Genomic DNA, 18,716 nt, shown 5'->3' on the forward strand with positions numbered 1-18,716 from the left:
AATATTATTATGACATTTCCGTTTAGCATGCGATATTGCAAATCTGGGCGGTGAAACATGCTTTTATAGATTGCGCCGTTACTTAATTCAAAAAGATAACAAATTTTACTAGTGTTAATAAGTTTATTAAATTGTTATGCAAAATCTATTTAGTAAACTTTGCGGCTGTAATTATAAACCTGTAAATATTTATTTATTTATGTATACATTATCGGTTCAAAGAACCTTTTACAGTAAAAAGTTTTACATAAATAATAACAGCAGTGCACAATTCAATATATAATACATAATATGAAATAATTAAAACTAAACAACTTAGTGAAAGTAAAATAATAAAAAAAACAACAAAAAAGTAAAAAAAGAAACATAACAAATCTAAAATAACAAACAAAAGATAACAATTAACGTGAGAAAATCTTATGTTCTAAATATAAACAAAATAAAGTAAATTATGTAATAAACTAGAATTGACGTCGAAACTTTTCCATCAATTTTTATTCTGACCCTAACCAGAACTCCAACGAGAACAGTACGTCCTGTCTCAACTTTGTAAACAGCCTCGACCGCGCGGGACAGGACAGTGGGACAATACAACAATTCGAACGTAGATCGCACGCGGAACGCTGCGAAAAAAAAAACACGATGCGCGTTACGAGCGAGTTCGCGAAAAACATGTTTTTTCTTTACATAAATTACTCATGTTTTTTTTTATTCCAAACTACTTTTATATATTTAGTAAATGATATAACTGTAACTTTCCAAAAAATAGACTAGCTCTTCCACTTGGAGAGTGACTTACACTGTTATAGTTATTTAGTAGTTTGAAGTTATACGAGTATAATTTCAAATATACATGAGAAAAAAATATATACAAAATAAAAATAAAAACAGTAGGTAATACTTATTAAAATAAAATTATGATTTTACTAGGGTAATTTTTTTTTTTTTAACTTACGTATATTAGTTATATAATATATTAGTTTTAATGGTTTTTAGTTCGTTGGAGAGATTATTGTAATTTTTTATTCCTTCGAAAACAAAACTATTTTGACCGTGACTTGAGTGGAATTTAGGAATGTTGATATTATTTTGGTATTCAAGTGACTTATTCATTTCAAACTCGTTCATTTTTTCTTCTTTGTGAATGAGTAAAATGGGATTTATTTTGTAAATACTGTCTACTGTATAAACTTTAAATAATTTACACACGTTTTCCATTTTTAATGTTGAAGGTTTCTTTAAAATTAGTTTGATGATTTATTTCTGTACTATTTAAAGAGGGTTTAACATATTGGCTCATGCACCACCCTATCCAACAATACCATATTGTAATAAAGATTGTACAATTGAGTAAGAAACTATTTTCAGATTAATAATTCTCAAATGTTCCTTAATCTAATAAATATGTATGTACATTTTCTCATATGTTTAACTATTTCACAAATACGGTTTTTCCATTTTAGGTTTTGGTCTATGTATACACCTAGTCTTTTAATTTTATCTGTTGTATCTAGTACCTACTGAACATGTTAGATTGCAGAAAGTTTTGGTGAAATTGCTTTGGTGAATAATCATTTTTATTTCTAATATAAATTAAATTTGTTAGCAAAAAATGGGATAATTTTTGTCTTTTCCGTATTTAAAGATAAAATATTTTTGTCAAACCATAATTTCAATTTATTCATAACTTTATCAGCTACTAAATTTACTGAGTTCTAACTAGTTTCCTCAACTATAACAACTGTATCATCGGCATATGATATTATTTTTGAATTATATTTTGATAGAATATGTCGTATATTTTGAGAAAATAGATTATGACATGTAAAATGAGTTCTTTTATCATATTATTCATATCATGTCACTAAAACTCTTGGGTTTTGTTAGCAGGAGGACATCTAGTGACTCTACTAATATGTTCACGGTTAAAACACTATATTGCTCACTTGTTCGTCCTCTTTTAGAATATGCATCCGTGATCTGGTCTTCCTTCTATGAAGGCCGGATAAATCATATCGAATCGGTGCAACATCGTTTGCTAAGAAAAGTAGCATGAATGGTTGGCCTCGAGAGGGAAGACTACACTTACGGAGAAATTAATTCAATGTTAAAAATCTCAAGTCTACAAAATTGCAGAAATAACATTGACTCCATATTTATGTTTAATTTGCTGAATGACTTAATTGATGTACCATCGTTACTGGAACAAGTGGCATTCAATGTTCCGATACGCCGATTGCAAAATAATAATGTGTTGTTCTTCGATCAACACAGCACAAACTATGGTTTGCATGCACCAATGTCCCGATTGTGTCGTATTGTAAACTTGAGACAAGATCTGGACTTTTTTGGTGTAAGTCTTTATAGATTTAAAACTTCACTAAGATAGACCGGATCTTGTCTTGAGGTAGTAATTTTTTTTTTTGTCCTAGCTTTAATTTTATTTAGTTGTATTTTATTTTATTAGTGCCTGTATTGATTATAATAAATTGTATTTACCATCGTTAGAATGGACTGCATAAGTCCGTCAAATAAAGAAATATTTTACTAACATCTTTGCACATTCATTTAACTGATGTTAGGAACATATCTTCGCCGTTCAGGAAAAAGTCACTAACCCTAAAAATGACCGTTTTGAGTTTTTTTTTTTTTTTATATGCCTCCACTAGTTTGCAAAATATGCAATTCGAAGCGTAAAATTATTTTCTTTAAGGGGCAAACGTCATCAAGGTAACTAAGTTTTAAAAAAGTTAAATTAATCCAATGTTTTGATGTGTCAAAAGGAAATAGTTTCGAATGAAAATCATTTTGAAATTAAATTTAGAGTATGTTTTTTATTTTTTTAAACTTATATACAGATAAATTGTGCATTAAAGTGCGTTTATAAACAAAAAAATAATGTCATGGATCGGAGGTGAACACTGCGAAATCACGCGTTAATCCTTTGTTTCAGTAGTATTACAATCGTGAGCGGAAGCGTGTATCATATATTGGTGTGCTGTAATGAATTTCTCAGTTTTATTTTAACGATTATTTAATAAAAAAAATAAAAAATTCTAATTCTGAAGAAAAAAGTTTTTTTCGAATACATACATAAGCATATTTATAAATAAATTTTCAAACTACATGCATGCATATTTTGCTACCGTCTTTTTACGAAAAAATATTACGCGTTGATTTATAGTTCACCTTTGTCCCCTGCCCTAGACATCTAATTTTGCAGAATTGTTTTTTAATACATCTAGTAAAAATACAGTAAAAATTAAATCAAAGTTTATCCAGATTTTTTAGTTATTTTTTTTACGTAAACAAGACGTTCTGGTTTTGTCACATGTTTTTCATCACATCTGAGTTTATGAATTATTACTCAGTTTAGTAACTTTTATCTTACAGCTTTACATATCTCAACACAATGTGCATATGAGAAGAGCTATATGATATGATAAAATCTAAAAAAAAATATTTACTCAAGAGCAGTCCAGATATTTACGAAAACTATTGGAGATATTTATTATTATAATTATAATTATTTCTCATATATATAAATGACATTGATGTTTGCTTTCGTTATTCAAAATTTCTTCTTTATGCCGATGATATGAAAATATACGCTAAAGTTAAATCTCGAGTAGATTGCCTCATGATTCAAGACAATCTTAATCGTCTAACTGACTATTGTATTGAAAATAAACTGTTTTTGAATATAAATAAATGTGTCTGTATTACATTCACATGGAATAGAAAAATTCTTAATTTTGATTACAAACTAAAGAATAATGTACTAATGAGAAAGCACGAAATTAAAGATCTTGGGATTGTTTTAGACTCAAAACTACTTTTTGAATCGCATATCAATAAAATTACCTCCAAGGCATTGAGCATGTTAGGTTTCATAATTCGAATGAGTAAACACTTTGATAATCCAAAGGCCCTGATTTCATTATATTATACATTTGTCAGAAGCCATTTGGAATACGCATCTCAGATATGCAATCCCCAGTATGCCATATATATAAGTAGAATAGAAAATATTCAAAACTAATTTATAAAGTACCTCAAATACAAAACCGGTATTTCTTATGTATCAACTCTTACTGCCTCCACCTTCCATGGAATCATTTCTCTACAATACCGCAGAGTGTGTGCGGACTAACTACTGCTTTACAAAATTATGACAGGAATGGTTGACTGTACAGAGCTGCTTGGTTTAATAAAAATACATGTGCCAGCCAGGATTTGTAGACGGTACCACCTGTTTTATGTACCAATAAGTAAAACATCGTATGTTAAAAATGCTTTTTTTCGTAGGACTTTTTCAATGTACAATACAAAATTTAAAAATATAGATTACACAAACATCACTCTGTCAGATTTAAAATTTACACTAAAAATGCATTATGTAACTTAGTAGACATTATAATAATAAATATGTACATCTCCCTTCCCCTCCTTATCCTCTCTTCAAGCATTCTTGTCGTAATCCCGCCCAATTTACAGTAACTTTATGTTCTTAAAATTAATATAGAAAAATTCTTTCATTTTTGAGTACATGAAAATATCATTTTTATATGTATAGATTTTATGTATTTATTTGATATGTAATATATTTTCTTAACTAACTTTGTATACTATGTGGAAATCTGTTATTAGTTCTGAGTTTATACATGTATCTCACTAAATGTCTACAAGGCTGATATTTTTATATTATAAATCATAATGCGTCACGATTGTTATTTATGTTATTTTTTGTTTCATACATAATTTTGTAAAAAGTACCTAAATTATATTGTTATGATATTTGTTACAACCAAGTTATGTAAAATTTCAATTGAAAATAAACGTAAAAATGGCATTTTTGAATACAAAATTAGCGCCATCCATGAATAATTAGTTTAATTTTTGCGTTTATAATCATCTTAAGCATTGTTTGTCTCAAAAAACGGGTACAAATCAGAATAAAGCAGGGTGGCCTCTATCCGACTTTTTAGTTCACAGCAATCAATCTAAAAAACTTTAATATATAACGTAATTTACGTCTTCACAAGTCGGTTTTATGCTATACAGATGCGATACAGAAATATTGAATGGACATCAAATTGAGGTAAACACGTTTAGAATAAATGCATAAGAAAAAGCCAAAATGTTTTAAATGTATATCCTTGGTTTCTTAGAATTCTCATTCCTCTTTTTACATAGTTTTTTCACCGCCGTATTTGTTCATGGTCCTAAGGTCACAGAATTAGCTCCTTTTAAGAACTTTGGGACACCATATATGCCAGGACGTATATATGCGAGGGTTCTCAGGGCTCATAACATTTAAAAAGGCTGGATCTACATCTTCCCCAACAATTATTTTATACTCAAACAAATACGAATGTTTAAATGCTGTGTTGACAATTAATCTATCGGCATCCTCCACAGACTGCTTCACATGAATATTCTAATCATCTAGTTTTTTCTTCAGTGTTGAGATAAACCGTCGCTTGTTTCATTCAGTAGACAAAAAAGTGTCTTACAAAGCGGTAGGGTTCATGTGATTGTCAAAAATCATCAGCTGGAGTATATTTTGTTTATTCTTGCGGTGAGAGGCTAAGAGTCTATGGAGTCAAAAAGTTTAAGTGAGGGAATCGACTTTTTCCCATTTATTTATTTTATAAATTTGCTGCATAAAAAAACATACATATTTATTTCCAAAGAATCTTTATAAAACTGAACTCTGAGTCTTTTCCTTAGTTTTGTCTGGTTGTTTATTGTATAAATTCAGTCCATGGTTTATTAGTCTGGACTGTCCTTGTCTCGTTTTAGAAGGTTGTATATGATATGTATCTCATATTCTCGTATTGTATCCATGTTTATTACAATTTTTTTCAAGTTTTAGTTTTTCGTGTACAATTACATCGGTGGCTAATTTATGAATAAAATTTTAAGTATTCTAGTTTAAAAAGTTCAGTTACATTTAATTGTTCAAAAAGTTCTTTAGTTGATGTTAGATAGGTTAAGTCATATACTACCTTTAATATTTTATTTCGCTGTCTTTGTAGACATTTTGATTTCCTATTCCTCATAGTAGTTTCATATAAAATATTTTAGTTTTTATCTAGGCTTCATACCTTAGAATTTTTTTCCGTTTTAGGAACAAAGTTTTTGATTTTTCAAAAAAGACTCGATAATGTCGCCACTTTGCTAATTAAATTGTTGATATAAAATGTCCATGTCAAATGTCTGTCTTTTGTTGGTCTCAAGTATTTAACATGTTCAATTTCAGTTAGTCGTTCATTATTTATGTAAGCACCTATGAGAAGAGATTTTTTTTTGGATTCAAAATGGATATTATTGCTTTTTTTTATTAAGCGTAAGTAAGTTTGTGTTTGTCCATTTAGTCAACATAGTTAGGTCTTTGTTTATGTCATTGTTTGTCAATATGTCTGTTTGATTTTTATAGAATAGTCTAATATCGTTGGCATACGTAATAGTTTTTCCTTTAAAATTGTACAGTGATAAGTCATTAATATATAAAATATATATTAGTGGACCCAAAATAGATCTTTGTGGTACTCCAAAATTTACTGTTTGTATTTAACTTTTCGGCTGTTGATCTGTATTATAAATTACAATATTTAGCAAAAGGTTGTGTTAAAAATGGATTTTAGTTTAAATAGTGCTCTTTTTTTAAAAAAAAAAAAACAATATTTATCTGGGATTAGCCAAAATCGAGAAATGTTCAAAAAACCAAAAACTCTAGCGTGTTTTGCATTTTTTTTAAATCTTATTATCAGCAACTGACAGCTCTATCTAACTCACTTGTTAATAAAACTCTTTGAATTATTTCCAGCTAGAGTGCAATTTACCGACCTGACGTCTGAGCTATTATTATGTTCATATCAAGTTCAAAATCGATGTTTAAAAAGGATAGGCTGGATGTTAGGCTAATCAAGTAGAACTCCGTTTATCCGAACTCCAGTCATCCGGATTATCAAGTATCTACCACAAGTATACCAAGGAATTAAAAAATAAAAATGTTATAATAACAAAACAAAGAGGCGCTGGCGGCCGGCCGTCGCGTTTCTTCTTCAAAGCAATTAACTTTGCTTGACATGTAAGTATTTTAGTGATAACGTCTGGCGCTCATTAATCCGGATAGTTAGAGTTTTACAGTACACATAACGATCTAGAAACTATCTTGAATATATTTTCTGTTATGTTTCTGTCTTAATTCATGCGACCGTTGAATCAAATTCAACTGTCGCCATATCTTTCCCTCTTCTATTCCCGCCTAATCTAATTCTATTCCATCTTTTTCTTAATGTTATGTCCATAGTTTAGTCTATATTTTTGTACTTATTACTACATAATATTGTGTATTTTCGATCATGTAGTATATATTGTTCTTTTAATGTCCACTGTTCAAAATTCGAAATGCCTAAACTTGTGATGTAATAGATAAAGCAATTCAAATCGAATCGTGTTCATGTTATTAAAGGCAATTTTGTTATAAATTACATGTAGCTGTTTACTCAGTATTACTTTCGAAATGTACGACATTAACTTATTTTATTTTCAAAATATTAAAACGTAATTTCGCAGACCCTATAAAGAGGAACGCCATACTTACTTATTTTCTCAATTTTAGTGACATGTATTTTTTACTCCATATCTAAATGCCACATATTTAAAAAAAATCATACTAGTTTTTATGTAAAGTGCATTTATAGTCTCACATAATATCGATCGATTTTCAGTTGAACGAATATTAAAATAAGATTTGCTTACCAAATCAGGATTGATGTCTTTTATCTCCGTATCACGACAGGATCGGCAACCGGCTTCCTCTTGCGAGAAGTTGGCTGAAACTATCCCGATAACCAGCAATAATAGGACCCCTAACTTCACTGCTGCGGACAGCATCTACGGAAAACCCAAAGCCAATTAACAAAGACAATATAACAAATCACCCTATAATTAACAGGTACTTTAATAAATAGATGGAGAGAATTTAGAAATGTGAATTAAAAATTATTACAAAATATCTAAGGAAGTAGTCAAAAATTATATTCATAATTATTTTCAGGTAGCACTCTCTACATGTCTTGTAATTATAATATAATTTTACGAATATTTATTTAGCAAAAATACACATTACATCGTTATAATACGTCACTTCCCGTTTCAGTTAAATAATATTTTTTTTACATAATAAGAAACGTTAATTGATTAAATCTGTTTCAAAAATTGCACTTTTTGGAATATTATATTTTTTCTGAATAAAGTGTAAAAAAAATACTGTATTCAATTTGTACAAAATTGAAGTTAAATGCAAAGTTATATTATAGTTGTTATATTATAAGTGTTTTGATTACACTCAATAAAAGTAATGAATAATAAAAAAATAATAAAAGTTTTATTGTAAAACAGTGAAGTTTAGAAGAAAAATAGTAAAAAAGAGATGCATTTTAGGTTTGTAAATCTTACATAGTATTGAATAGAATAAATTATGTAAAGCGCTCTTAAACCATTATATTACGAATATAATGCTGTTTAAGTTATCCATAATAATAATATAATAATAGATATTCGAAAGTTATGTGAATAGTTCAAGCACTCATTTTAATATTTCATTTACTTAATACTTTTTTAATTGATTCTTCCATCTGTTGATTCATGTGAAGCAAAATAACTTAAAACATAATTGTTACTTTCCTATCTACACCCAATGGTTTATAGGACGCTTCATTGGTTCCCTAATTACAGGGCATAAGCGATCATTGGCAATATAAATAAGGGCATGACGATAAGTCTTACGCTTTAGGTGCCACTCCAGGCAGTATTAAATATTACAGGGAAAAACCACATTTGAATAAGTATTTCACATCGACCTTGCCGGAATTGAATTTGGAATCCCAGCCATGGTAGGCAATCGCAACAACCATTACACCACGAGGCTGATTATTTGGGATTTCACTGAATGAAGAGTACAGTTATGAATAGAACCAGAACCCTGAACGCGAGTTTTCAACTGATGGCTACTCTCAGGTAGAAATCCAGAAAAAAATATGTCGATAAATCTGCCTCGTAGTGTAATAGTTAATGCATTCACCTTCCATCTTTGGGTTCGATTTCTGGCAGGGTGGACGTGAAATATTCGTTTTAAAGAACCTGAAGCGTAAGACTAATAATCTAACCATCCATGTTACAAATATGATCAAGATTCACTACAACTGTAATACCAAAGCAGTGCCTTATATATCACTAGGTGCGAATAGAGAAACGATGATGATTTACGATTCAGCTATTTGCTCTTCCTGATGATTAACTAGTCAAATTGAAATCGGTGGGCCTACAGAATCAACTCAATAATGTAATGTATAAATGAATAAAATAAACGCCAACTTTTTATGCAAAATTCAATATTAAAAAAAATTACAATTATCAGATTTTTAAAGTGTAAACTATGCGGATTTTACTGTGAATGGTCAAAATAATACAATGATATTATATCTATGAATTTTGAGAAGTTTTTTCTATGGAAAGTTAAAATAATAATACCACTAGCAACTCTTAAATCCAAATAAAAATTATGCATAGGAAACAAAAAATACTACGAAAAATCAAAGCAGTGTATTACTCCTTATCAGTTTGTTGATTTGAGAAAAATACGTCTTGTATGTTTTTTTGGAAAGAACTACCATATGAAAATCATAAAATCAAATATAATTCGAATCAAACATTTTGAAAAATAAAAAAATCAGTAAAACAAACAATATAAAGAAAATTCAATAGCGAACATCATTTTTATCAAAATACATCATATATTACATAGCGCACCCCTCGTCAAGAGTTACACAAGCCAAAAACTAGTGTTTCAACTTGCGTATGACATTTTATAGACAATTGAATAAAGTACACCCGGCGCACTTTTTCGTAGCTAAAAAGTTAATTATAACGATGGATTTACCGAGGTCGATATTTTTTATGTCAATGAACATAAATTCGAATCTCGAGCCATGGAAATATTGAGTGAAGCACTTAACCGCAATTGAACGCTTGTACTATTCAATACATTATTTCTTTGGCGTTTACAGTTTTTTTTTTGTATGAGCGCGGGCGGGGGTGAGAATTATATATTCATTTATTATTACTTATTAAATAAGCAATGTGTTCATACAATATTTGCACCTCGGTGGATAAAACACGAGAGTCCACTTTTTGCCGTTTCGAAATTAAGAATGCAGAAATTATCGCAATAAACTATTTTATACGTGAATAAAACACCAATGTCCACTTTTGTTGTAAAAATGATTTTTTTAGTTGAAATAAAAATCTGCAGTCTAGTTTGTTTTAGCGCAAAAAAAACAGTAATCCCAGTTTTTTTTAAAATATAAACATAAACATTAAACATATGTACATTATACCTTTAGCACGAAAACCACTTAACTCAAAAAAACCTTAAAATGATTTAAGATCATAAAACGACTTCAATAAACACTATCGATTTTCTTGCATTTAAAAAAATGCAACATTCGGGTGGGAATAGGACAAAACCGTTACATCGGTCTCTTTGTTACTCAGAGAATTTAGGTTCCGTGTCAGTACGGAAGCGACGCTATTAGTGTTGTGTTTATATTGCTGTGTGAAGGACGTAACGCAGACAAACTAATAGTGACCGAAAACCGGTTGAGTCGATTTTATTTAGATATTAATGGTAACTTTTATTTATTTTTTTAAAATATTAAAATGATTAATTTAACTTTGTGATTGTTTCGTTCCGACTTAACCATAATCTTAGTGACTATTTAAGTTTGTGTAATTTCGTGAATAAATAAAAAGGTGTGTCTGGTTACCTGATATGACGTAAAAAAATTATGTCATTATCTTATTTATCAAAGTGCACTTGTTTGTTTGTTTTTTTTTTTCAATATAATTATGACTCATTAAATAAATTGTTTAAACGTAAAATAACATATTTTTACTACGCTTTTTTTATAGATTCATAGTTAAATGCTTTGGTATAATTTTTAACTTAAAATTTGGTGCTTACTTCGAAAAATACGAAACAATCGATGAAAGAATACGAAGGTGTCACAATTGACATTCTTCTTTTGCAGTTTTCCAAAAAGTTGATTTTTTTTAGTTGAGTCGTTTTTGTACTAGAGGTGCAATATTCCTTTAATATTCCCATTGAGTTCTATACAATAACTCATTTTGGGACAATATCGTATTCTTACAACTGTACATAATTTAGACATAAATTATTTTGGCAAAATACAAACAAACAATCAGAATTTATACATGTTGAGAGCGAAAACATAAATACCCACTACATCAAATTATGTACGCATCACTCTCATTTGTAATATGATATAATGTATAGTGTATTAATGATATGTAGTATGATATATATGAACTTAATCTGTACATATAAAATATAATATGAATATCTGTATGCGAATGTATGTATGTATGTTTATGAATGCAGTTCAAGTGCCCCTATTCAACACGGATTTTCTAGCGAGTCGGGGAAAGTTCACAGGTATGGGTTGTTCTTGATTGTATTGTTTTGCACTGTCTTTATGTCCCAAATAAATGTTTGTACAATATATTTAAAAAATAAAAATAATTGAAATTTACATATACACAAAAATGCATAAGTATACCTACATATAATATATAAACTGAAATTAAATATTTTACTTTTAAATTAATTTTTTTAAAGCTCCACAGAATAGGTCATACACTCAACTTTAAGTAAGTTGTGGCCATATTGAATGATGGCATAAAGGATTTTATGATATCAAACTTGCGTCAGAATCAAGTTCCCACACTTTCAAAGTTCTAATGAATTTTAAATAAATACCATAAATATGCGCAAAATATAATTTTATTACCTACCAAGGGTCGCTTGTCGTTTTGCTAAAGATTTTTTTTTAAATACAAAATATTTATTAGCAATAATGATACCAGAAAGCAGTTATGCTACGACCGTCACTTTTCAAAATTGAGTATAGTTTACAGATATTTTTAAAAATTTTATTTATAATTATTTCTTTACAAAAAAAGTTTAAAAAAAAACCATACATAAATATAGGTTAGTGTATATACGTGTATTATACCTATGTATTTTATTTTAACATTCAGTCAGTACCCCGTACTAACACTGAAAAGTGTTTTTAAAAATATATTATACGTTTTTTTGTTTTATTCCGTCAACGCAAAAGCGGGTTATTTTTTTTATAACTTCAAACTCAAGAAATACTGACGCATGGACATAAACAGATTATATATTGATATTTTTATTTTCAATTCAATTCAATTAATTTATTTTAAATAATTTATTTATTTATTTTTATTTGGGAAAAAAATAACAGTTTTTACATATATTGTATACAAAAAATAAGAATATAATATAAACGAAAATTGTGAAAACAGTCAATATAAATTTTCCACAGTGGTGTATTGATTAAGTACATTATCGGAATTAAAATAAAAGCAATTTAACAATTAAGAAATGTTAGGTACTTAGAAGTTGCAAATAAAATCAAAATACATATATTTAAATACAGTAATAAAAATAAAGTAAATAGAAACAAAGTAAATTTAAATTTAAAGAATAAGAAAAGAAAAAAATACATGAAAATAATGCAAAAGGTACAAAATATAATAATGAACATACGAGTTCATACATAATTACTGACAATTAAGCGGGTGTACTGTCTATAATACATACATTACAAACTAAAATGTAATACGTACATATAAAAAAACAAAAAATATATTAAGACACTCTTGTCAAAATAGTAGGAGAATCCTGCTCCGGAAAACCCCTTCAGATACATGGAACAGATCAACATCCAGAGCGATGTATTTCAGCGTAGCGGTAGCCCATCCAACAGGCATAACCATAGGCAGGTTGGTTGGTTTAAATGGGTAAAACGTTTTTTTTTTATTCCGTTGAGACAAAAGAACATCATTTTTTTATAACTTCAAACTCATTGTTTTTTGCAAAAGAAAATACTGGCGATTGGACAAAATCAAATTTTTTGCCACAACTTTTGTCTTCCTTCAATAGTCATCAGTTTCTCCGACTCCTCCCTACCAATGGCATGAAGAAATGAGACCGACAATTTCTTCAGCTTGACAACACCACCACATTTCCATGTTATAGGGTAGGGTAGGTTGTTGTCCGATGTAGCAGTGTTACCTTTGTGCCAAAGAAGTATTGACCCTTTTCTGAAATAATTAAATCCTTATTGGAGTTCCTAGTGGGCGCCTTATTTTGAATCTTGAAGTAGGGAGAGCACACACAAACATATTCTTATGTGTGTTCTAATATATGTACTCGTATACACACTATATATATTTCATTTATAAATCTTGAATTTTGTTTCATTTTTCTTCACAAATATTTTTTTAGTGCTTTATATAAAATAGAATTTTGTGATTTCGCCTTTTTTTCTAAATGGAAGTATAAATTTTTCCTTTTATCTGGTATTATAATCACGTTTTACTTTATTTTGATCAATTTTACAATGGGCAATTCAATTTGTTTTCAATGTCTTATTTATGTACTTTCGAAGTTGCAAGTGGGCAAAACCGGGGCTGGTTCCTTAAATGCTGTTTATTTACCTTGTAAAACAAATAAATATACAACCGTGGAGCATATATGAAAGTCTAAAGACCAGTTTCACTCAAAAAAGTTTACAGTTAAATAATTATTCTTGCGTTTTCCTCAAAATGAACAAAATGTGTTCGAAAAGAAGTTTCATAAAACAAACCATTCTGCCGCTTTTGACGGAAACGCAACAATTTTTAAAAATTAACCTTTTTGCTGCTTCTAACACTCTATAATTTAACTGCTTCTAACACTCATAATTTATTATTCAATGTTCGTATTACCAATTAAATATATTTTTTCATTTAGTAATTCATTTAATATTCTGGCTATTGACCATGCTATTACATTATCTATTCTCGTATGTTCAGATTATTGTTTGATAATAGATTTCTCTGTGGCCAAAAGTTGAGAATGTCAACATCAAACATTCGATTTTTTCATTTTGACACTTTGAACACCCGTGACGAGGAGTGCGACATTATTTTATTATATTGTCCCTACGTCCAAAATATGAAAAATATTTTAAATTAACACTTACGGTGATTTGTTTGCCTTCCTTCTGCAAAAATTGTTCTTCTGTTGCTAATTTCTTCTTAATTCAGATGTTTTTTCTATTCTAAAAAAATACAATTAATCATACAGAATATCGCAAAAATAAAAACTAGGATAGTATGTTTTATTTCTTCTGTTGAGAAGTAATTATTCTGAGCGCTTCGCAATATTGGATTTTTAACTCTTACTAAATATTCTAATATATTAAATTACCTTGACATCAAATACAATTAACGCACAGATCTTTCAAAATAGAATCGCAATAATCGCCAGAAAAAAGGATCAGATTAATTATAGTATAATGCGCCCTTTCAATTTATTATATCTACACATAAACGTACAAAATATACAACGCATCATTTTTGCACTTACGCCTACGTAATCAATAAAAATATTCCGTACAAAAAAGCCTTTAAACAATAAAAAATAAGTAATGAATGAATTTAATTATTGAAATTATCTTCGTGTGAATAAATATTATTACCCATATAATTAAAAAGCCATTTGATAATTAGCATTATTCTGTACGACGAAAGTGATTAGTTAAAATATGTAGATGTTTTTCAGTGTGTACAATGGACATAATATATATACATATATATATTATACTTATGAATGGTATTGGCTTTAACTGTGATAATATATTTACTGTGGTAATATCAAAAGTAATTGTACAGACGTAAGTTTTTAATTTATTTTATTTTATTTTTGCACCACAACAGGCCAGGAGGCCTAATTACAGTGGTGAATTACATCACAGAATACCCAGGCTTGAGAAAAATCACATTTTGATTTTTGTGTTCTCACCGGGAATCGAACCCGGAACCTTCCGGGCGTGAGTCAAGCGTCTTGACCACTACACTACGGAGGCCGCCAAAGTTTTCGCAAAAAGGTTTTCATGTTATTTTAATAATTTCATTGGCTATTATTTTTAACACATATTAGTTTTGCTACTTAGAAGGTAATCAGTCCTACGATTTAGGTTTAGGAATTTTTTTATAAATCTTGAATTTTCTTGAAATATCCTTATGGAAAACCATATTTAAACCATTAAACCATACGCTTATCAGTTCATGGTTTACCTCTTCGTTCTCATTCTCAAGGCACTCTCTTAATACCCATACACAATTCCTCTTTCTTCTCTAACTCATATAGTGTCCATGCGGCTCGACTGTGGAATCATCTCCCATCCACCATCAAAGATGTTACTACATTATCTCTGTTTAAATCACGTCTGAAGAAACATCTCCTTTCTCTTCCTTAATCTCTCCTCCTTTCCTTTTTCCTCTTTCCGCTTTTTTCCTTTTTCCCATTGAGTAATAGTTTTGATTTAAGGTAATTCATAAACAAATACGTTTATTTCTATTTTTATATATTTTTCACTTTTTAATTTTTTTTTTTTTTTCTATTGAATATGTTCTGTAACTTGAATTATAAAAATAAAACTTTTATTTTATTGGTTGGTTGGAAGAAATTGCCATTTGGCAATAAGCCCGCCAATGTACAAATAACATTATGTACAAAAAGTTAAATAAATAAAAATAAAAAAAATATTTAAACCAAATATTTCATGTCGACTTTGCGAATCGAACCCGAGACCTCAAGTACGGTAAAGGAACGCGCTAATGACTACACTAAGAGGCGAACTTATCCCCACATGATTTCCTTTTCCAGGAAATTCGTTTGTTTTATAGTTAGATGTAGGGTAGGTGGGTAGAAAAGTGGCGTGGGTAAAAAGTCTCACCGGGAGTATTTCGGCCTATATGCACTCTTAAAGCGCGTGCATCCTTTTTCATGGTCACCGCTACATGCGCAAGGGATCGCTAGACAGTTCTAGCAGTCACACGAGAAGACAAATCCGCTGGTGAAAAAACAATCCACAAAAACAAAAGCATTCGAGTTGCACGGACGATAAAGCATACTTTTGCATATCATGCTGAGTCTTATTAAGAAGGTTTTCGTGGGAGAAGAAAAGTGGGTCCATGTAAACAACGATCTCACGAAAAGTGTATTACAAAGGGATCTTCTACTTACGTTTAAAAAAATGTGATTTTGTTAACGATTAATACACAGTTTTATTTTTATTTTTCATATAAATTAATAAATTTGAATTTGTTATTTGTAAACGGAAATAATTATTTTCATTTCTCTGATAATAATAAAAAAGACAGCCAGTGCGATGTCAACTTGCCATAGACAATGAAATAATAGAGCAAGTTATGCACTTTAAGTACTTGGGTGTTGAGATATCCAGCCGCAACGACCTCTATGAAGAAGTAAGAGAATCAACAAACAAGGCCACCGTAGTTGCTGGATGCTTAAAAAATGCTGAAAGAGAGCAAAGTATATGTTTATAACGCCTGCAATAGGACCTATCATGACATACGGCATTGAAACAAGGGCTGACACCACTAGAACAAAAAGCCTCCTATGAACGAGTGAAATGAAAACTGCGGGAAAGACAATCCGAGACAGAGTAAGAAACTCAGAAATAAGAAGGATCTGCGGCGTCGAAGATGTTGTGTGATAGGGAAGATCAAGAAGACATTTCTGGAGAGAGCACGTGGTGAGAGCAGAATCAGAAAGAGTAGTGAAAATAGTGTCAGATGCAATACCAGTTGACAACAGCTCCCCGAAAGACTACCAAAAAGATGGCGGGACAGTTGGACGTCTGCATGTCTGCCCAGGAACAGGCTCCGAGCAATAACAAGACGCAATCCTAGAGAAAGCAAAAGAAGAAGAAAAAAAAGAAAATAATGTCTAAAAAAGTTAATGATGTCTAACTAGTGCTTCAAACATTAAAAAAAATAATTCAGTGATATCAGTAAAAACACGTTTATACATTTCCGATTTTCAATTATACTCGTTTTGTATAAATTAATTTGAACGATTCCTCGCTATTACAGTTCAAAAGTTTATTCTAGAATCTCTAAGTTTTGTAAAAGGAAGCAGAAGTTCATAATTCTAAGTCGGTGCTGTGGGCGATACGAGTGCTCAACCATGTAGAAAATAAAGGCAAAATAGATGATCAATATAATCAGATGCAGGTACAATCTCAGTTGTATAATGCAATATGTGTGTAAACCATTCATGTGTTAAATCAAATCATATTGCATGACAAACAATACTGTATGCATTATATTTCCAAACTTCACTTTTCAAGGTGCTACAACTTATTGTTTAAAGTAGTTTTGATTCGCTGAAGATGAGTGATGAAATATATAAATCTAAATTTGTTGCAACAGAGGGAAAACATTTTTGAGAAGGGATTATGACCTGTCGTTGACTAGTTTAAGTGGCCACTTTACACACTGTTTAACATTAACCATTCTACCTAGGTTTAAACATCCACATTTCCTTAACTCCTCCATTTGTTGACTTTTGCGAAGTAAACGAGCTGAAACCTTTATCGTGCGGGTGAGATTCATCCGGCTGAACCAATTCATCTACTAGGCAACGGATGAAAACAATTTTCCAATTTTCAACTGTCCTTCTTTTACCAGTTAGTTGATTTGACAATGTTGTTGAACAACAAAATTGTATTCAGGCCTTATTCAGGCGTTACCGAGTAGGTGAATTGGTTGAGCCGGATGAATCTCACCCACGATAATGTTTTCAGCTCTTTTACTTCACAGAAGTCGAAATGTGAATGTACAAACATCCGCAGAATGATGAATGTTACACAGTGTGTAAAGTGGCCACTTTAACCAGCCAATGACAGGTCATAAGCCCTGTAAATGCCTAGACTTACATATTCCCTTCTCAACAATGTTTTCCCTCTGTTGCGACAAATTTAGATCTGAATAACTCCCTAGGGAGGAAATCCTGCCAGTTTACAAACATTTGGACATACTCAAAACATTGCTGACAAAATATTGCTCCATTTTTATCACCAAAATTATTATTTACTTGTGTAACGCATTTCGACAAAACTAGTTTTCAAAACAACAATTGAAAAAAGATATATAGGGTGTTCTTTAAACCATCACATCACAAACCACGATGATCAGTATGACCAAGAAGACATATTGGCACATTAAAATATTTTTTTAGAACGAATAAAATTTACAAAAATAAAATATTTAAAAAAAACAAATGGTTGCTTACTTCTGTATAGGAGAAGCTAGGAAAAGGGAGGGGGGAGTCTGATACACCGTCAACCACATGGTCACGCCCCCCTTGCTTCTCCCCTGCAGAAGTAAGCAACCATTTGTTTTTTTTTTTTTTAATTCTGTGTTTTTTATTTTTTTTTGTTTTTTAATTTTTAATCGGCGGCCTCCGTGGTGAAGTGGTCAAGACGCTTGACTCACGCACGGAAGGTTCCGGGTTCGATTCCCGGTGAGAACACAAAAATGAAAAAATTTGATTTTTCTCAAGCCTGGTTGTTCTGTAATGTAATTCACCACTGTAATTGGGCCTCCTGGCCTGTTGTGGTGCAAAAAAAAAAAAAAAAACACATTTGGTGAAAAAATGAACATGATTTAACAAACAATCTATTGAATTTTTTAAATGTTTTTTTTTTTATTTTTAATCAAAATAAGAGCTGCTGGAAGTA

The 18,716-nt window shown here is 30.2% G+C and overlaps 1 protein-coding gene across 1 annotated transcript in view; it reads right to left on the reverse strand.

Annotated features, from left to right (window-relative positions):
• Positions 1–14,227, reverse strand: part of Ccn (cellular communication network factor protein Ccn) — a 153,824-nt gene extending 139,597 nt beyond the window's left edge. Inside the window, exons 1-2 of the mRNA XM_088230105.1 lie at positions 14,148–14,227; positions 7,771–7,905 (exon numbers count right to left, since the gene is read on the reverse strand). Coding sequence (XP_088086231.1) covers positions 7,771–7,905 — 135 coding nt within the window. The 5' untranslated portion in view covers positions 14,148–14,227. The remainder of the gene's footprint in view (positions 1–7,770; positions 7,906–14,147) is intronic.
• Between the last annotated feature and the right edge of the window lie 4,489 nt (positions 14,228–18,716).

Source organism: Micrasema longulum, unplaced genomic scaffold (assembly GCF_059751315.1).
Source record: "Micrasema longulum isolate JH-2025_06_02 unplaced genomic scaffold, ASM5975131v1 h1tg000730l, whole genome shotgun sequence".
Taxonomy (NCBI): Eukaryota; Metazoa; Arthropoda; class Insecta; order Trichoptera; family Brachycentridae; genus Micrasema; species Micrasema longulum.